General features: G+C 42.3%; 1 protein-coding gene across 9 annotated transcripts in view; it reads right to left on the bottom strand.

Moving 5' to 3' along the window:
- Plce1 (phospholipase C epsilon 1) overlaps positions 1-19,150 on the bottom strand; it is a 300,715-nt gene that overhangs the window by 196,147 nt on the left and 85,418 nt on the right. Inside the window, exon 1 of one of the 9 annotated variants that reach the window (XM_076920200.1) lies at positions 10,467-10,814. The exons of 7 other annotated variants lie outside the window; for them this stretch is intronic. In XM_076920200.1, the coding sequence (XP_076776315.1) occupies positions 10,467-10,799 (333 nt within the window). In that variant the 5' untranslated portion in view covers positions 10,800-10,814. Of the gene's footprint in view, positions 1-10,466; positions 10,815-19,150 lie in introns of those variants that run through there. One more of the 9 variants, XM_076920210.1, reaches the window with a different exon arrangement.

Genomic DNA, 19,150 nt, shown 5'->3' with positions numbered 1-19,150 from the left:
TTTTCATACACGTGTAACAATGTATTATCTATACTTAGCTTTCATTGCCCTTTGTTGTCTCCCTTCCACTCCCACTGATCATTTTGTCTTCCTAACCGCTCCCCCTTCTGCTTTCTTGTTGGGTTTTTGTTGTTGTTTTGGGACCCAGGGAGTTTGACTACAGTTGTATGGGTTGGGGCTGATTTATGGTAGCACAGCAAGTTACCAGTGGCTATAATCTTGAAGAAAATGTCCCTCTCTTCCCCAGCAAACGTTAACTGCCAATAGATCCTACTCTTGTGCAGGTAATCAATCACTGCTGCCGAGTCTGAGAGTGGAAGAGCCAACGTGTCATGCCTGGAAGACAGTGTTCTGGGCTGCTCTTTCTCTAAGACTGTTTCTGCCCCCTCTTTTAACAGTGAGCTTTGGAGCAGGTGATGTGGATGTCCATTTAGGGCTGAGTGCTTGCCAGTCACTCATTCTTACACATATGATTTTCTCTTTCCGGTCACTATGGCTAAGTCACAACGTCTAGGTGCTTTCTTCTGAGCCTCCAACTCCACAGGGGAAGCCTCTCATGAGACACATTAAACACCTTCCTTAGCTAGCATAACTCATTTCCCTTGCCCCAGACCGTTTTTATGCATACCCATCTCCCCAGTGACCTGCACAGGGCTTGAGAAACGAGCATATACAACAAACACACCATCTCTCCTGCCTGCAGAAGCCCAAACACTGAGCATCTAACTTCCCGGAAAGGGGAATAGCAGTCAGAAGCTCTAGCACTAAAGGCTTCATCGCCTTAGACCAAATGGTTTAAGAAGTTGGAGAAAAGCTTCTTATTCAAGGAAATCCAGGTAGCAGAAGTAACTTCCTGGACCAGGTGAGCACATGCAACCCTCTTCCTCTTGATTTCTTTCTTTCATTACTCAAAGTCCCAATTTGTGGAAGGAGCACCCTCGAATCATACCCACCCTGCTGCCTTAGTGGTTCTCCCAGGGTCCTGACTGCCCTATGAGGTAGGGGGTGGGTAGACTGTAATCCTGACAAACATAGGAGAGAGGCGGGATTTGATCACCCCAGTGATTAACTTCTCTTGGTACTGCCCTGGGTCTTACATTATCTTGTGTGCTCCCACAAGCAAACTTCAGATTTATGTCCCTTATGGGCTCCCTTTACCTGGGAACAACCAATGAGGTGCAAAGGTCAGCGACATGCTGAGACCACAGAAGCAGACAGAGGCTGTGCTGAGACTTACTCTGAGTACTTGAACCTGGGTCAGGACAACATTTTTATAACTTTTTGCATAGTCTGTTTACAGTGGTCTAGGACACATACATTTTCCCTTTCTGACCACTCAAATACTCACCATATTAAGTGGATTATCAGGAGGTCTAGTGTGGAACCCCTGCCTAACCTGCCAGGGGAATGACTTTAGCTCTCTTTATGGCCCAGGACTCACTGGGTCCTGCCCACCCTCCCTCACCACAAAAGGCTTGAAAATGTGCTAATTTCACTATCTTTCCATATTCTTGTCAGATTTTTATTTGGCTCTGCACAATTTAATAATTATGCAGACTGTCTAATTATTCGTATAATTCATTATTTTATGACAATCATAAAAACAAGTACTTTTGATCATTTACTATCTGCAAATGTTTTATTAATTTTCCTGATGATCCCCCAAAACAGATAACAATTTACAAGGATACAGAAAATATCCTAAAAAGGAAACTGAGACTTATTAACCTATTAGGAGACGAAACACAGTCTAAGAGTTTGAAGTGTGAGTACTCAACTCTGAGTCAGCCTACCTAGGCTGGATTCCTAACTCACTGCCTAGATCACAATGCACAAACTGGTCCTCCGAGCCTCAGTGTATGGACATATAGAACAGAGATGCTGATAAGAACGCAAATGAGCCAATGTATGCAAAGGAATTAGCCCAGAACTAGCACTGTCATGCTGCTGACTTCGGGTACACGCTGTCAGGAGAAAGCAGCTCTCTTGGGGCTCCAGTCAGCTCCAGTGTCTAATGTCAGGGCCACACTCCTGCTTTTCATGGAATCCTGAAGCCAGCAGAGTTTTTCTCCCTCTTTTAAAAATGAGGAATTAGGCTCAGCGATGCAGAGCAGCTTGTTCAGGACGCTGCAGCTGTTAAATGTCAAAGCTGGGCTTTGAGCCAAGTGGGGCTTGAGCTGTACCTGACTTCCCGACTGCGTTGCTCGTGTGAATCTGTTCCTCTCTGTTACTTCCTTCCAACTGTATGACAAACTCCACAGAATCGAGCGAAGACATTTCCACTTCCCCTGCATCTCTTAGATGTCTAGGCACGGCATCATACATGCTGTACCCTGACTCGGTGCTGGTAAGGAAACTCCATGTTGTCTTTAGGATCGGAGTGTTTGTTTGTTTGTTTATTTATTTGAGGCAAAGTCTCATGTGGTCCAGAATGGTCTCCAACATGCTACACAGCCAGAGCCGGCACTGGACTCCTGATATTCCACCTTTACTTCCCAAATGCTGGGATTATAGCTGTGACTGCCATACTAGGTTCTATAATTCCCTCAGGTAGCTTGGAACTCCATGTCTCCTTAGAACCCTGAGCAGCATCAACTATGATGATGACTGAGAAGCCAGGTCAGAAGAAATACAAGAAAGAGTATTTCAAGTCATGTGTGGCAGCACACACTGTAATCCCAGCTGCACAGGAAACTGAGGCAGGAGTACTAAGAATTCCAAGCCAGGATTTATATATAACTTAGGATATAAAATGTAGAGTTTGCTTTAAGTACTCCAGCAGAAATAACATGCTGAGTAGAGAGGTTGATGAAGCAAGAGGCTAACACTGACAAATACTGAGCTAAGTGAAAGGCATATGGGCTCCATTTTTTCCCTCTATTTTTATGCTTGAAAAACTATACAGCACTGACTTTCTATTTAAAAGGAAGAGAGCTGGGCATGGCAGCACAGCCCTGTAATCCCAGCACCTAGGAGGTTGAGGGTGCAGGATCAGGAGTTCAAAACCACACTTGACTACATAGTTTGAAGAGGACTGCAGTCATCTTGGGCTACATGAGATCTTGGCTCAAAACAAAACACATAGTGAGTGCCAGCCAAGCAATGTTCTGTTTTGTTCTGTGCCTCCTGTACTTTCAATCGAGTTTAATGTCCTGGCGACATAATGTTGTCTTCCTAAGTCTCCAGATGAGAGCTGAATCAGCAGCTCTTCTAAGTCTCTGCCATTCCTGGCCAATCCATCTGCTCCAAACCGACCAATGTCCTTCCATCAAGCAGGCCCACTGTCTGCTGTCTCAGACTGGCCACTACCATCTCCCAACCATTTAAGGCTGAGAAACCCCACTGTCAGGTTTTTTTATTTCCCTTCCAGGTTCTAAGGATGTGAATATGCTTTGCTGGGAGACAATATCAAAGGTTATTTGAAGAGATAAAGGAAAAGTATCCTGGAGCTCCTTCACTGATGTGTCAAACCCTCTTCTCTTTACTCTGCTTGCATAAGAATCAATCATCAATATCTTTGATCCTCTGTGTCATCATCAAAGGAAGAAAGTTAATTGGCTAGATCCTTCCAATTATGTTTTGTTTCTTTAATGGGTTTTGGTGGGTAGGAATAAAACCAAAGCCTTGTGCACATAGGTAGGTTATCTAGAATTGATTCCTGCTCCCCACAGCCTTATAAAATATACTCTCTTTTATAGCAACCATAGTACTTGCACTCAAAATGTCACAAAGCACCTGTTACTGTAGCTTGCCTGATGGGAAAATGAGATCCACTCAATCACAGTTACTCTTTAACAAACATGTGCTTCCTAGGGTTTTTTCCTGTTGCTGAGATGGTACCTCCTTCCAACTGTACATTACACACCTCTGTGGCATGCCTTTCTAGCCAATATGCTATTTCATGCCCAGGGCAACCTGCAGTGAAGGTCAAGTAGGGTTCATGAGTGGTTTAGCATTTTGCAAATATGTCAGCAACACAGTCAAAACCGAACAGTAAGTGAAAGGCAATGGAACCCAGAAACATGAGCTTTAGAATTCTGCCCTGGATTCCTCAGCTTGGAGAACTCTGAGGACACGGGGAACAAGAATGCTCACAGCAAGTCGAGAAGGAGGTGATGATGTAATGGTACCAGAAAAGATGCACTGCATCACCTGAAGCCCCCAGAACACATGGGATTTCTTCTCCCTTAATCCTGGCAGTCTCCTAAGTTCAGACCTGCCTTTTAAACAGACAACATACCCAGTGACCCTGGCCTAATGGCAGAGGAAGTGGGGCTCAGCAGACACGTTAGTCTTAGTGGGTGGTTCTTCTATAGAAGTAGAAGAAACACAAGGCTACAGAGTCCAACACACTGGTGGGCTCCAACTCCAACCATCCCTTAGTTACTTGTTGTCAAACATGGTTCTTACTGGTAAAGTAAGGGGCTGCTGCTGGATCAGAAGTTTTTGGAGAGTATTAACATATTTATGTATATATATATATATATATATATATATATATATCATAATTTACATTATACAATATATTACACAATATGTATAATATAACATAATATATAATATTCAATATATTATATGTTATAATATATGTTATAATATATCAGCTAGTATAATCTTAGGGCTAATTCATTCACTTTCTCCCATCTTGCATTGCTTCTCCCTCTTCTACACATCCCCACTGCTAGAACACAAGTGCCCTGTGCCACTTGTTATTTCATAACTGAAGAGTCACCGAAGTAACCAAGGAGTCCACAGGAAGGATCAGAGAAGATGCTAGGTAGACACAAGATGCACCTGCTCGGAAGGGACAGTCACCATTCGGCGATCTTCCAGGCAGAATCAGCAAGTGCACACAGGCCTCTGCCAGCAGAAATCCAAACCAATCACTCTCTAAGACAGTGGTTCTCCACCTGTGAGTCCTGACTCTTTTACAGGGGCTGCCTAAGACCATCCTGCTATCAAATATTTATACTAAGATTCATAACAGTAGCAAAATTACAGTTACGAAGTAACAACAAAAATAGCTTTATGATTGGGGAAGGGGAATCACCACAACAAGAATTAAAGGGTCACAGCATTAAGAAGGTTGAACTGCTTTAAAAGGAGCCAGTTATGGGAGTAATGAAGAGAGAAAAGGTGCTTTGACCGGCCATTGCCAAAATGATGTGTGGTTATCAGCAATCAGACCCAAGTAGTAGGAAGGCAAGACAAGTTATTGGTAGCAAGGTTTTGAATCTTGGTCTAACAGCATTTAGCTAACTAAGAGTCCACATCTTAGCTAAAACATGTAGTGAATTTAGTCAGAACCATATTGAAATTTCAGTAAGAAAAGGGTTGAAATGTCATTTCTTCCCTTTAGGCACTGAGAACAGTAGACCTAAAGCACATTACTCCTCGTCTACCTGTGCGGCTCCCAAAGGCTGCTAACCTGTTGCTAGAAGCTCTGAGTGTGAACTGGGGATAAATAAGGTTAGGCTCAAAAAGCTCCATCCACCATCCCTAGAAATAACTCCTCCTTCCCTCTACGTCTCCAAGCCTAGCTGTGATTTTCCTCCAAAGAGCTCTAAGGCTTCTCACCCTGCAAGTGTCCTCCATGACATGACTTCCTCCTCTGATAAGTCTACACCTGGGCTGGGATAGAAGCACTTCCTATGAACTCACAGCTTGGGCATTTCTACATGGGAGACCAACATGGTATGCTCCAGTGGTTCTCGGCTAGGGGTGGTTTTCCCAGCAGAGGACCCAAAAATGGAGACATTTTTGGATGTTTCATCTGTGGGTCAGGGGACACCAGTCTCATGCAGTAAGTGCAGGCTCAGGATGCTGTTATACATGCGACAATGCATAGGACTGTTCCCTTCAACATGTAATTATTTGTCTCAAAATGTCACGTGTGCTGAGGTTGAGACATCTTGCTCTACTGTAATTGTTTATGTATTTCCCATTCTCAGAGTGGCTCTCTCATTCATATTTATAACCCCAATGCATTTTTTTCCAGGAGCTCAAAAAAAATAATCTGTTAAATGACTGAGTGACCTTTGAGAGTGCAGGTCACAGCTCCTGTTGACCCTTGTTGGCTTTTGACTGCAAACAACATTCTGCACTGAGCTTTTTGTCCCGCCCAGCACAAATTTTAAACCTACTGACTCCGTGCAGGCCTCTTCCCAAATATCCCTGCTGTATACAACAGGTCATGGGCAGTAGAGAATTAGAACCAGATACAGCAAAGCAGAACACAGAGCACCTGGGTTGAAGAGTTAAGATAGAGTAGAAATGACCAGACGACAGTCTGGGACAAGTGGGAGCAGTAGACTAGTAGACCTGACTACGTAAGGCTCAAATGCTTAGATCTTTCAACTCTTCCACGTGCCCTTTATAAACTTACTTGATTGGGAACATCCACTTCTGAGCCCACGGCAGTCCTCTCCCCTTTGTAGCCCTGGATGATAAATAACTTCTCAAACCACAGACTACTGGCCATTCACTTCTTTGTGCTTCTTCTACTCGGTTCACATGAATTATAATAAGCTTATTTTACATGATTGTAAGGGGCTGGTAACGCTCAGCAATTTCAAGAATGAAATGTTCTCGAAGTCAGCCAGCATGGTGAAATATGGGGCTTGGGAATTCAAACCCACTGCTATCTAAAATATATGACTCCATCTATTATATCTTACACACATGGTCTAATTTATGTCCAGAGAAAAGGAGCCAGGCACTTTTTTTTTTACTCAGCAACTGTGGTTGAAGGAGCTGCTGAAATTGTGAAGGTAAAATCAGATGCTTTTTACCAACAGTCCCATGAATTCACTCTGGAATTCCTTTATAACTCTTGGATAAAGGCCAACCTGTCCTTGTGATTTATTCAAATCCAGTCTGTCAGCTAGGTCTAGAACATTCTGTACATCTATTGCAACTTGATCTGGTTGGTATCTTTCCATCTAAAGAAGATTTGAGATTGGCATTCATCTTGACATAGTCTGCAGAAAAAGAGCAAAGATCTGTAGTGCCTACTGGCTCCTTCTTATATCCTCCAGTGTGTGTTCTGTATCTACAAAGATTCCGTAAGGATTGGGGCTGGTTCCTCCAGGTCGATTCCTCTAAAAGACCTCCTAAGTGTTAGTTCTGCTCCAATATCCGTGTCTCAAGGGATGCTCCTTAAATTACTTTTTTTTCGGGGGGGGGGACGGGGACGGGGTTTCTACTTGGATCTCCCAGGTTTATCAGCTGAATTGTTTCATTCCTTTTCAAAATGCCTCTTTCTTGTGAATCATATCCACCTTTTGCTGTACCTATAAGTGACAATTATTCCAGCTAAGAATCTTACTTCCAGAGTTAAAAGGTGTCAATAAATTAAGACACATGGGGTTTTCCCACAAGACTTGGAACAAAGTACTGAGCAAAGAGTTAATTTTTCTACTGGACAAAAGGCAGAAAAAGGAATCTAGTTCTTCATCAGAAACCCCTAAAGGATTTTCAAATGTCATCACACTTTCTGCTTCCCATAGCTGGATGGCAGGTTGGGTAGATGCGCTGAAATCTGCTGATGGTTTTGTACTTACTCTTTCAGCATGTACACACTATTTTGGCTTTCTGTTCTTGCCGCAGGCTGTTAACCGGCCATTCAGCCTGTCATTAAACCACAATGGTTCATACACAGATACCCTGCACCTTCCATGACGCTGCTCTTGCTTTTGTTCTGTAAAAGCATTAGCTCAGGAAATGATCATTTGCCCTAATTCAGCCTGGGGAGCTGTTTTGCAAACCTATAAGTGAGTAAACACCCTCATTATTACTAATTGGCCTAATTTCCTAACTCAGCCAGCTTGATTCTAGGTTAGTGCTCAATCTCATTATCCCTGTCAGGTGGCCCGTAACCCCTCTCCACTGGCATATTTTCATTAACTTTTGACTATTTCTACCTACTGTATATTTCCTGAAAGCATTTCTAATGCTGGGTACCCGTTGCTCTAGTAGCTATGTCATGACCCTGTCTTCTCAGTCTTCTTTGTCAATTGCCTCAAGAAAGTCTTTAATTTCTAAGAAACCCAAATGACTTCTCTTTGTTCCTCTGTCTCTGGGTCTCACTAGGACATTCAAGTTCTACAAGTCTCATGGAGGCTATGGACAACAGGTCTGTCTGTCTGTCTATCCATCCATCCTTCCTTCCATCCATCCAGTTATCCATCCATCTATCTATCTATCACCTACCTATGTATCATTTTTTTCCCATCCATTTAAGGCAAGGTCCAGGCTGCTGATGTTTGTAACCAACTCAGCCATGCTGTTGATATAAACTAAAGGTGGACAGACACCTTTCAAAAGTACTGTTTATGTCTTTACAAAAACTCTCTCAAGGACTGTCCCATGGAAGACAGTCTTCATGGTTTCCTGTTCTCTAGTTGTATTATTTTGCAGTCCGGTGCCTGCCTTACTATTTCAATAGAAATAAACGATAAACAGACCCTTTACCAAGAAAGAAAAGCAAAAATCCGAGGGCAGTCATCCTTGGATGTTCCTGGCAATTGTTCTCGAGTCTTTTTACCTGGACACTTTCCCCTCCTCTAGAAGGAGAGCTAAGGAAGAAGATAGAATGAAGATGTGGCAACACTCCGGGACATTTGTGCTTTGTTTTTGACTTCTAAAAATAATTGAAAACTAAAGCTATTTCTTAAGATGTTATCAGTCTGATGGTGAACAAAGCAAAGCAACATCAGAATTTACCACTCACTTCCACGCTCAAAGCATGTCTTTATAATGTTTAGTTATGAAAAGCATTTTCAGACTAGATTCTCAAATAATAAAGAAAACTGGACACATCACAATTAAGTTTCCATGTTTTAATTCTTGGGATAATTTTCTTTCCTCAAAGATTAAAGCTGTCCTCACTTCCTCTCACATTAAGACGTAAATCTACAGACATCCCACCAAACTCCCCAAATTATCACTGGCAGCCTCTTCACTAAATAAAAATACTCACAGTGGTTAAAATGCTTAAGTAATATAAAATTCAAGAGAGCACATGGCTTCTTGGGTTCTCATGAGAAAAAAAAAGAATTATGTGAACAAAACGGGCTCATCAAACAAAAACAATAAAAACAAAACAAAACAAAAAAAACAAAAACAAAAAAACGGTGTAAAGACAGTCTCCCACAACCAGAGCTGTAATTGATCCTCCACATTTAATGAGAACATCCACTTATTTTCAATAAATTAACAAGGTCAAGAGTGCCTACCTCTTTCTGCCTGACACTGGACCACAGATGTTCACTCCTATCTTGTCATCCTGCACGCTCAACGGACGGAGAGCTGCCAAATGCCCCCCTTTCTCATGACTTTAGACCCAAGCTTGTGTTAGAAAATGAAGACAGTTTCTCGAGTTATTTCCTGAGGGTTGTTTCCCTTCTTCTAGGGCTGCAGAAAGGAGTGCTTAACTGATAATTTTAATCCTAACAACCATAAAACATACGCTCTCACAGAAAGTTATGGACGTCTGCAGATAGACTCTTGTGAGCCAATCTGAGAGTAGTCTTCATAACTCGAATTCTTTACGCACAGCACTTTGCAACGAAATTAGCCAAATACAGAGAAACAAAACAGTTTTCAAGTTTTATACTAGGGTTATTTTTAACTTCTGATTTAAAAAAAAGAAAGAAAGAAACAGAAAAGAAACAGCATTTGGGATGGAGTTGGTGCTGAGCATAAAACTACCCTGGGAAAGATCCATTATTGAGCTAATCTTACCAAGAAGATCTATAAAGCTTTTAATGCAAATACATAAACAACTCCTCAGATCAACCAGATCATTCTTTGCACAAACTATGGATATTTACACAGAAATTTTGAAAAAAACATAGTCTGCTTAAAACATCAAAAAGCTTGTCATTCAGTTTGATGAGGAAAGCCAGCAGAGGTGTTTGCAAAAACTTGTCAGTGTGGGTTTTTCTTCTTAAAACTGCTTAGACTTCAGGTTTTTCTTCACCAATATTATAGTTGCCAAACACCCACGAGAGAGTTAAAAATCAAGTCTACATAAAACAGTAACTTATTTAAAAAAATGAGTTTGTGAGAGAACAATGAATTAGAAATTTTCACTGAACAAAATGACACAGAACACACTGCGGGCATTGATGAAAGCAAAATAAACCCCTCCAAATACACACCTCACAAACTCTCAGAATCTTTTTTTCAAAATCTTATAGACAAAAAGGAAAGAGAAAGAAAGAAAAAAGAATGGCTATCTCATCGCTGCAATTTCAGGGAAAGAAGTTTGTACCTCTCCAATGAAGCCTTTTTGGTTAAAACACTCTAGAAACTTCCTTAACATAGAAAGAAACTTTGGTGGTTTACTCTGCAAAATGTCTCAGTGGAATTTTATTTGGCTAATACTGCACCAGAAAAAGAGCAATCGACCTGATTCCAGTCATTAAGAACCTCAGGGGACATCAAATAATGAGAACACTTACCTTGTCTCCTTTAAAACTCCAGCATCCAGATCCATCCTTTAAAAAGGCAAATCTGGGTACCTCAGAGAAAGAGAGACGGACAGAGAGAGAGAGAGAGAGAGAGAGAGAGAGAGAGAGAGAGAGAAGAGCCAACCACCCTTCAAGGCCGGCTGGGAGTGTGCAAAGCCCCAGCTGACACTCTGCTTCCCTCTCCTGGGGCTCTCTGCCTAAGAGGCTGCATAGAAACCCAGCCTGGTGCCAAATCTTAATCCTTTTGCAGAATCTCACGTGGAGCCGCCTCACCTCTTCCATCAGTGCAAGGCCTCTTCCTGCTGTACTTCTTTCTGAAACCATTCATCACCACAACGACTGAGCAAACGAGGCTCCGTCTCAACCCGTAGAGAAGGATCCTGCAACATGCAGGGTGATGAGTGTTTACATTAGCCGAAATGAAATGATGTAATATTCGGAATCGAGGGAGGGCTGAGGTCCAGAGTCAGGGCATGCAAGACCTGCTGGGAAATACAATTTCTCCACTGAAATGAGGGGTGAGGAGGAATTACCCTTGAGTTATATTAATTTGGCCTCCAATTTTCGGTTTATTTGAATTGTTCTGGTCTCGAGTATATCATAGTTTCTAATAGAAATGGGAAACTCGACTATTCATACTTTCAGTTAAACAAGAATAGGAAACAGCAGCAAGCAGAACCTAGTATATTGATGTACAAAGAACACAGTGTCCAAGCAGTGATGATACAGGCAGAATATCAGAGTCCACAGACGGTAACGCCTTCAGAGAAGCAACATCTCCTAGGAGTGGCAGTGTTTGTTAAAGTCAACATTCTGCCTCTTTCCTGTACCTGTTAATAATGAAGAAAGCTCGGGGATAGAGTTCCTAACCCTGTGTGGGGGTGGTAGGATTTACAAATGTGTATGTAGAATCATGGAGACCAGAGGTCAGCTTCAAGCATTGTTCCTCAGGTGTTATGCACACCCTTGTTCCTTGGGATGAGGTCTCTCACTGAGACCTGGAGCTTGCTAATTAAGTTAGGCTGGCTGGCTTCATGCCCCAAGGATCTGCCTGTCTCTGCCTCCCCAACCCTGGGATTACAAGTGTACACTTCTGTACCTAGCTTTTTAGTGTGTATGCTGAGGATCAAACTCAGATTTTCATACCTTCCCAGCGCTTCACCGGCTGAGCTATCTCCTTCACTCTGCCACTGTTTCTGAGGGACAACTTCTATCCATCCGTTCAGGATTTTACCATCCTTGAGTAGGGTAGAACGTGAGGTGAAAGGTCCCATGCTTCTGGATGAGAAAGAGCTTTGAGAGGGTAGGAAAGGGCTGGTCAACAACATCTGCTTGGAAGATTTCACAGCCAGTGAGATGTCAGCTTGAGATAGTGGGGAAGCCATAGAGACTTTTAAAAAAATGTGTTATTGATCATTATACTCAGTTTTAGGGAGCACATAGCACATGCCAGACAACATCACCTTTGTGTAGTAGTCTTGCCTTTAACCTTCACAATGACACTGGGAGGTAGATACTGTTGTTTATTGATTATTGTCCTGCAGACAAACAAAAAACTCAGAGACCTTAAGTATGGTAAGCCGCCATGTGGCGGAAGCAAGCTGCCGCATGGTGGGACCAAGTCTGTCTGACCAACTCCTTGGCTACCCCCTGTATTGTCCCTGACAGCTTTGTGAGAGACACAACCAGTGTGCCTTGTACTCTGCAAAGTGTATGGGTAAAGTCACAAAAATGAACTTCTCTCCAAACGCAGACCTCAAGTCCTTGTGTTCAGGAGCTTCCTGGCTCGTTGTTCTTGACCTACAAACGAGGAAAGCACAGCCTTCAAAGGTAGAGAAATCAGAAATAAAATTCTCTGCCCTGATCCTCTTCTGTCACATGCCAACCAGCTGTATAACCCTGGCCGACCCATTTTTCTTTCTGGGTCTCAGTGACACTGGGATGGGCTCTAGAGTTTTCTCAGCATAAATATCTCCTGGCTATCACCTCCTCTCCACCCCATCTTTCCCTTCTTCTTTCTATGCTATGGATGGTACCCAGGGCCTTGAGCAATCTAAGCATACTGGAGAGCTACACTTTTAGTCTTTCAGCTTGTGTATATATGATTTCAAAAGAGGTGATTGCTAAATAAATTTTTATTTTTTAAAGCTTGAATGTACATACTAGGTGAGGTTTCAGTCCAATATGACAATAATAACTGCTTCCATTTAGGATTTGCGTTAGGAGATGGGCAATTCTCACCTATCAAAGAAGTGTTACTGTCCCCATTACACAGATGAGAAAATTAAGGCCAGGGGAAATAATTGACTGCACAGATCAACCACCTGGAAAAGAGAGAGACTGAAGCCAGGCCTGGCAGGTTCTAAAGCCTACTACACTGCCCATTGTCCCAAAAAAGTTCTTGTTAGAACAATTCTGAGAGACCAACTTGGAAAGTTTCCTCAAAAACTACATGTTCAATTTTAGTAAATATACATTTTTGGACATGTAGATGTATGGCCTTGGAATCCTCCCAAGGATTCCAAACTATCAGGGAAGAGAGAGGCAGGAGATAGAAGAGAGACTGAACACAGTGTTACCACAGAGAGAAAGCACCATGAGAGTCAGTAAGAAATCACTCCAAAACGATCCAAATTACTGATAATTGGCTCACGGTGGTAAATATCCGACCTCAAAGAGTGGATGCAGTTCTGGCTCACAGGCAAGTCAATCAGAGCCAACTCTGGAGAACAAAGTGGGTCACCAAGTTGGCAATACCATTTTTGGTCACAAAGCTAGGTGTGGCTATAAAATAACACAGTGAGATGCTTTTTCCTGTGTGGCTTAGAGCAGCTGCAAAGGCAATTCCTAAAGGGACAGTCCAAAAAACCTGTTTCAAGCCAGGACATCACCTCTGGGCTTAACGTGGAGCCAGCCAGCAAGATTCAGAGGGAAGAGGCTTCTCCAGCATTGCTGCCGCCCTCACTGGAAGCAGAGACCCACATAAATCACTGTCCATCTTGAACATCCAATTCCAAGGTCTAATCAACTTGCTCAGTCAATGCTATACTCACAGTATTTGTTGGGTTCTTGGCATGCAAGTGGTGGTGAGAACTCCCTAATAAATATTTGTCGACGGAGTAAAATAATTTTAAAAGCAAACATTCTAGTTTTTTTTTTTTTTTAACTGTCATGTTACTTAAATCACAAGACATGTTGAATCTGACTAGCTTCGGGGTTGAGCAGTGTGACCAAATTAAGGCTGCATCTTAATAAATGCCCATTTATTTTTCAGCCATGCCATAGATCAGCCTGGCCATGACTGTCCACTACAGTGTCATACATACCCATGTGGCAGGTTTTGCTTTTGGAGCTAAGAAGGATGAGCACAGGGCACCTACCTAAGATACTATCGCCTAGCATCTGGTTAAGACACTATCACCTAGGATCCGGTTAAGATACTACCATCTAGGATCTGGTTAAGTCTTTCGACCAAAGGGGCTGACTGGTTCTTCCATTACTGCTAACCCTGGAACCCAGGCACCCCTGTGGAATGTCAATGGACATATAGAATGTCCTGTAGTCAGTGTGACCTCCTAACATGCCTAAGTCTGCAAGATCTTGGGATACCCCAGCAAGCATAGACCTACCACACACATACTACAAAGTGGGATGGTATCTCTGAAACCCCAAAGGCTCCTCAGGCCAGCACAGCAATATCAGTTCAGATCAGGTCTCAGAACAGTCAAGCCAACAAGGGTCTCCCAGACCTCGGTAGGCATCAGTTCTTGGTTGTTGGCCAATATCTTCCCGCTAGTAAGATCCCAAAGAATGAGGGGATTTGGGGGCCTCCCCTCCTACCCACCTCTACTGAAAAGAGATGGTATCCCACTGGCTGCAAATCCTTGCTGAGCTCCTTAAGTAAGCTGCCATACTTTTCTTCATTTTTAAACAAAAGCAGTTATACTATTCCTCGGCACAACGTTGTTGTATGTAAACGTGTATGCAAAAAGCTTAGAACCACACCTGGTACCAAGTAGGCCCCTAGCAATCTGGCTGTTATTATAACCTTCCTGGAAAGAGAAAAGACACCGTATAGTGGGTGCAGAGCACAGTAAAGAGGTCAGTGCCTGCAGGTTTGCACTGATTTACAGTGTCACTCTGCAAGAATGATTTATCCTATTTATGCCACGGAAAAAACTTGGTGAGGCTTCTATATTAAAGTACATAAACAGCATCTATTTCTAAGACAGATTTTTTTGAGGCCTGAGTTGTTCGAGAAAACCCACAATTAGGGACCACCGTGTTTTGCTCTGAGGTGCTTAGCAGATGGAATGCTAAACTAAACAACCCAAGGTGTATCGCTGATACTGTCCAGCTGGAAACAGTGTCAGAATTCACGCAGAATTGTGGACATTTTTCTTGGCACTAAGTTTATAAACTGAAAGTCTCCAGAACCAGGAAACATAATGGACAATCTGACTCACCCTGAAACCCATCTTCGGTAAAGGACACTGAAACATCTTTCCTTTGGTCCAGACTAACACATTGGATGCTCATATTAAAGCGTATCGCAGGGCAACCGTTACCCCAGTCACCTGTTCTTGTAGAAGAATAGCCTGCAGGGCCTAGGGGACAGTCGCCTGAGGACGGAGACTCAGCTTCCTGTCCAGTTGTTTTGTGACAGGGTCTCTCTCTACATAGCGCAGGTTGTCCTAGAACTCTCTATGTAGACCAGGCTGGTTTTAAACTTAAGAGGTCTGCCTGCCTCTGCCTCCTCAGTGCTGGGATTAAAGGTGTGTACCACCACTCACAGCTCCACACTATGGATGGCAGTGGCTGCTTGGGCTAACACACTGCTCACCTCAAGTCCAGCCTTCCAAGACTGTGTATTTCACCTACTTCTGGTCTTAAAAGCTTCCTTCAGACCCCACAGAGTTCTGAGCATCCTGACAGACAGCCTGCCTCATCTTTCCATCATGCTACACTTTTCTTACAAAGGCAGGATTTGAACCCCACTGGTGGACTCTACAGCCCAGGATCTTAACTACAAATCCCTCACTTCCCTGAGCACAGTAAAAAAGTCTTGGAGGTAGAAACAAGGCCTGTTATCCAATCGTGTTAGTGCCTAGGCTCTGTTTGAGGAATACATTTTCTGAGGGCAACATCTGGCAAATATCTTGCGATCTGTGCTTGGGTTCTGTCTTTTGTTTGGTTGGTTTTGGAGACATAATCCAAGAGCTGACATCACAGGTGAGCTCTACCACTTCCGGTTTGTAGGTGAGCTCTACCACTTCCGGTTTGTAGGTGAGCTCTACCACTTCCGGTTTGTAGGTGAGCTCTACCACTTCCGGTTTGTACGTGATTATCTTGAAGTTCTAAGGGGGCCACCTGGAAAGATGATTTTAAAATGGGGACACTTGTTCGATTGTGGTACCCTGATGATGGCATTAAGACTCCCCAAATATATTCTCATTCCATATTTATGGGCCAAATACTTCCAGCTAGTCACTGGACACTAGGGTTTACCATGATGAGGTCAGAAAGAAGAGCAGGGGAGGACAGTGGAGAACACATGGACTGCCCAGGCCCTAGGCTTGCTCCTGTCCCTGGGTCTTTCCTCTGCTAGAGAGTAACACTGGGCAAAACAGTTAACTTCCCTGACCCCGTGGGGCATTCAATGTGATAATATTTACAGAGCTGTTCAGAAATGTGATAGGCACATGCTACAAGCTCAATAAAAATTAGGCAACAATGATAGCAGATACCTATTTTATATATGAGAATACCAATTCATGGGATATCAAAATACAGATTTATGGGTTAGCAGCAATGCTGAATGTTCTTAATATAAATTACACACTGTAAACATTTGAGGCAGTTTTCTATATAGCATGATTCTATTTTATCCAATATACACTTTTTTGGGCTGGAAGAAAAGCTGGGTTGTGGGAGAGGGAAAGGAAGGACAGGTACTTTCCAGGTATGCCTGAGGCCCTTGGTCTGATCCCAAGGCTGCCAAACAGAAAGAGAGAGAGAGAGAGAGAGAGAGAGAGAGAGAGAGAGAGAGAGAGAGGCTAACTTTTTATTTATAATTTAATCTTTCAAAATTTCATTTTACATATATGTTGGCTTATATGTATGTTTGTGTACCACATGTGTACCTGGGGCCCACAAAGGCCAGAAGAGGGTGTTGGATGCCCTGGAACTGGAGTTACAGACAGTTATAAGCTGGCATTCGAACTCACATCCTCCTTAAAAGTAGCCAATGCTCTTAACTGCTGAGCCATGTCCTCAGTCCCTCTTCTTACAACTCTAAATTACAGTCCTCAATCAAGTCAGAGAACCAGAAAACCACCCCACCCAAAGTCTCAGCCTTTTTACTTCACACAGAACTACTGTTGTGTACTTGTTCCTGGGTTTCCCACCGGCTTTCCCACAGTGTTCCGTAGTTTTCGGTGGGCAAACTGCACTGCTTTTGCTAAATTTATTACTAACTATTGAGTTATTTTTGATAATGTTGTCCATGGAACTAAAAAAATACCTCCTAAAATGTCATTTCTAGGTAGCTCATTGATAATGTCTGGAGCTATAATTATCACAAATGTTACTCCAGCCAATGATTTTTACAAATAGGAATTATAAATAACATTCAGTCCTGAAACGTATTATGAGCACCTATTGTTTTAGGTACTGTTCATGATAAAGAATAATCTATCCCTCAAGGAAGTGGCGTTTACATAAAATAGTGCAGATCATGCAAAATCACGTCCCACCACTGAGAAGACCCTAATGAGCTCAGCCCACCTGCAGCCCAATGTTCTAACGTTTCTCTCCAGTCTCTGAATCAGGACACGCTGGGTATTCCCTTAGCGACTATTCTATTTCCATCCCATGCCCACTGTGAAATGCGCAGCTGAACAGGCTTTCTTTGCTTCAGTTGCTAGGAAGCTTAAGGCCATGTTGTGGTCAAACTAAGAAACGACTCTAAGGAAGAATTATTAATTTACTGCATTTGTATTCCATTTGCCCCCATTTTACCATTTCTGAGGGAGGTCTACCTTGTTTTATGCATGCCTTTGTAAGCTGCTTCAGCTTTTTTATGAACAGAAGCTGGGAAGGAGGTAAGGTAGAAGGGAGGGAGGGAGAGAAAAGGGGAGGAAAGGAGAGAGGAAGGGAAATAGAGGGAGGGAGGGAGGGAGGGAGGGAGGGAGGGAGGGAGGGAGGGAGGGAAGACATTTCTGTTTGTTCTCAGAATGTTAACATCGATGAAGAGCCATTGTTTCTGAGTTTTCACTGAGATGTGATTACATTACCTGAGTGAATGCTCACACCAACTGGAATAAGAATGATTCCATACTTATAAGGTTCTCTGATCTACTTTTGGCAGGTCTAAATTAAACAATGTCTAATAGTTTTGTTCAGACTAACTGCAAGTGCTTCTCTGGCATCAATTCCATAACATTTCCCTTCCTTATTAACGACAGAATCTGGGCACAAGCAGGCAAGGTGAGAAGGGTTAGCCCCTCCCACGTCAGCAGTGACCTAGAGGCAGAAGCAGCTAAACTCTGACATCACTCAGATGGGTTTTCATTCAGACTGTGTTATTGATTTACTATCTGTGTGATTCTGCAGTGTGGTTCCAGTTGCATGATCTGTAAAGCAGAGATAATGCCAACATTTCTGTGACTGATTAGGTGAGAGTTAGCCACGGGTGAGGACACGTGTATTTAGTATTAGTGTTAGAGACAGTGGGCAAATGAATAAGACAAGAAAATGCATAGACACACACACACACACACACACAGAAGTTGTTCAAATACAGCAAAGGCAGAAATACAGTCAGTCAATTTGGAAATCAAAATAAATTATATTTCTATCCAACTATAAAAATACATTTTAGATAAATGAAAACTTGGGGTGTGAAAAAGAAATCTTTAAAAAGGTTTTTAAGATACCTTTATTGTTGTAGGATACGGCAGAAATTCATATATATATATATATATATATATATATATATATATATATATACCAAATTTAGCAAGCAAGTTATGGGTTGCAAGTAGCTATCTGAGTATAGTAGGCAAAGGAATAATCAAATTAATTTTACAAATCAAATAGAAAAAACAATCAAATAAATAATGGATAAAGAGACAATTTGCTGAAGCAGATCATATAGCCAATAAATATGAAAAATGTGCAACCTCACTAGTAGTCAGGGAAAAAAACAAAAACAGGAAGGAGATTGTATTTCCCACCTGCAAGCAGAGTTAAAATGTTGTATTCTATTGCTACCTAATTATGGCCCATCCCATAGTCCATCTAGCAACTGTCTGAATAGTGGTTCCCTCTGATGGGAGAGAAAAGGGTAAGGATTGGGTCTTCTATCATCTTTATATCAGTATTAGTTCCTAAAAAGTTGTTTTTGTTTTGTTTTTGACAAATGGAAATCAATGACACTTGTAAATCTAAGCAATGGTACTTAGCTGTTGGTTCTAAGTTCCTGATTTTCCCGTAGGCTCAAAAATTCACAATGAGTAAACTCAAGCAAACAACAACAATAAACAAAATAACAACTTAGTGTCTAGAGAAGCACCCATAAATGTCAGCTTTGTTTTGCTGATGAGAAGAACCAGACTTACCTTGGAGAAGTGTGTGCCAGTCGATAGAAGGAAAAGGAATTGGAGAATAAAGTG

Source organism: Arvicanthis niloticus, chromosome 1, assembly GCF_011762505.2.
Source record: "Arvicanthis niloticus isolate mArvNil1 chromosome 1, mArvNil1.pat.X, whole genome shotgun sequence".
Taxonomy (NCBI): Eukaryota; Metazoa; Chordata; class Mammalia; order Rodentia; family Muridae; genus Arvicanthis; species Arvicanthis niloticus.
The sequence above is the reverse complement of the archived record's forward strand: the minus strand, read 5'-3'. Positions and strand labels throughout refer to the sequence as shown.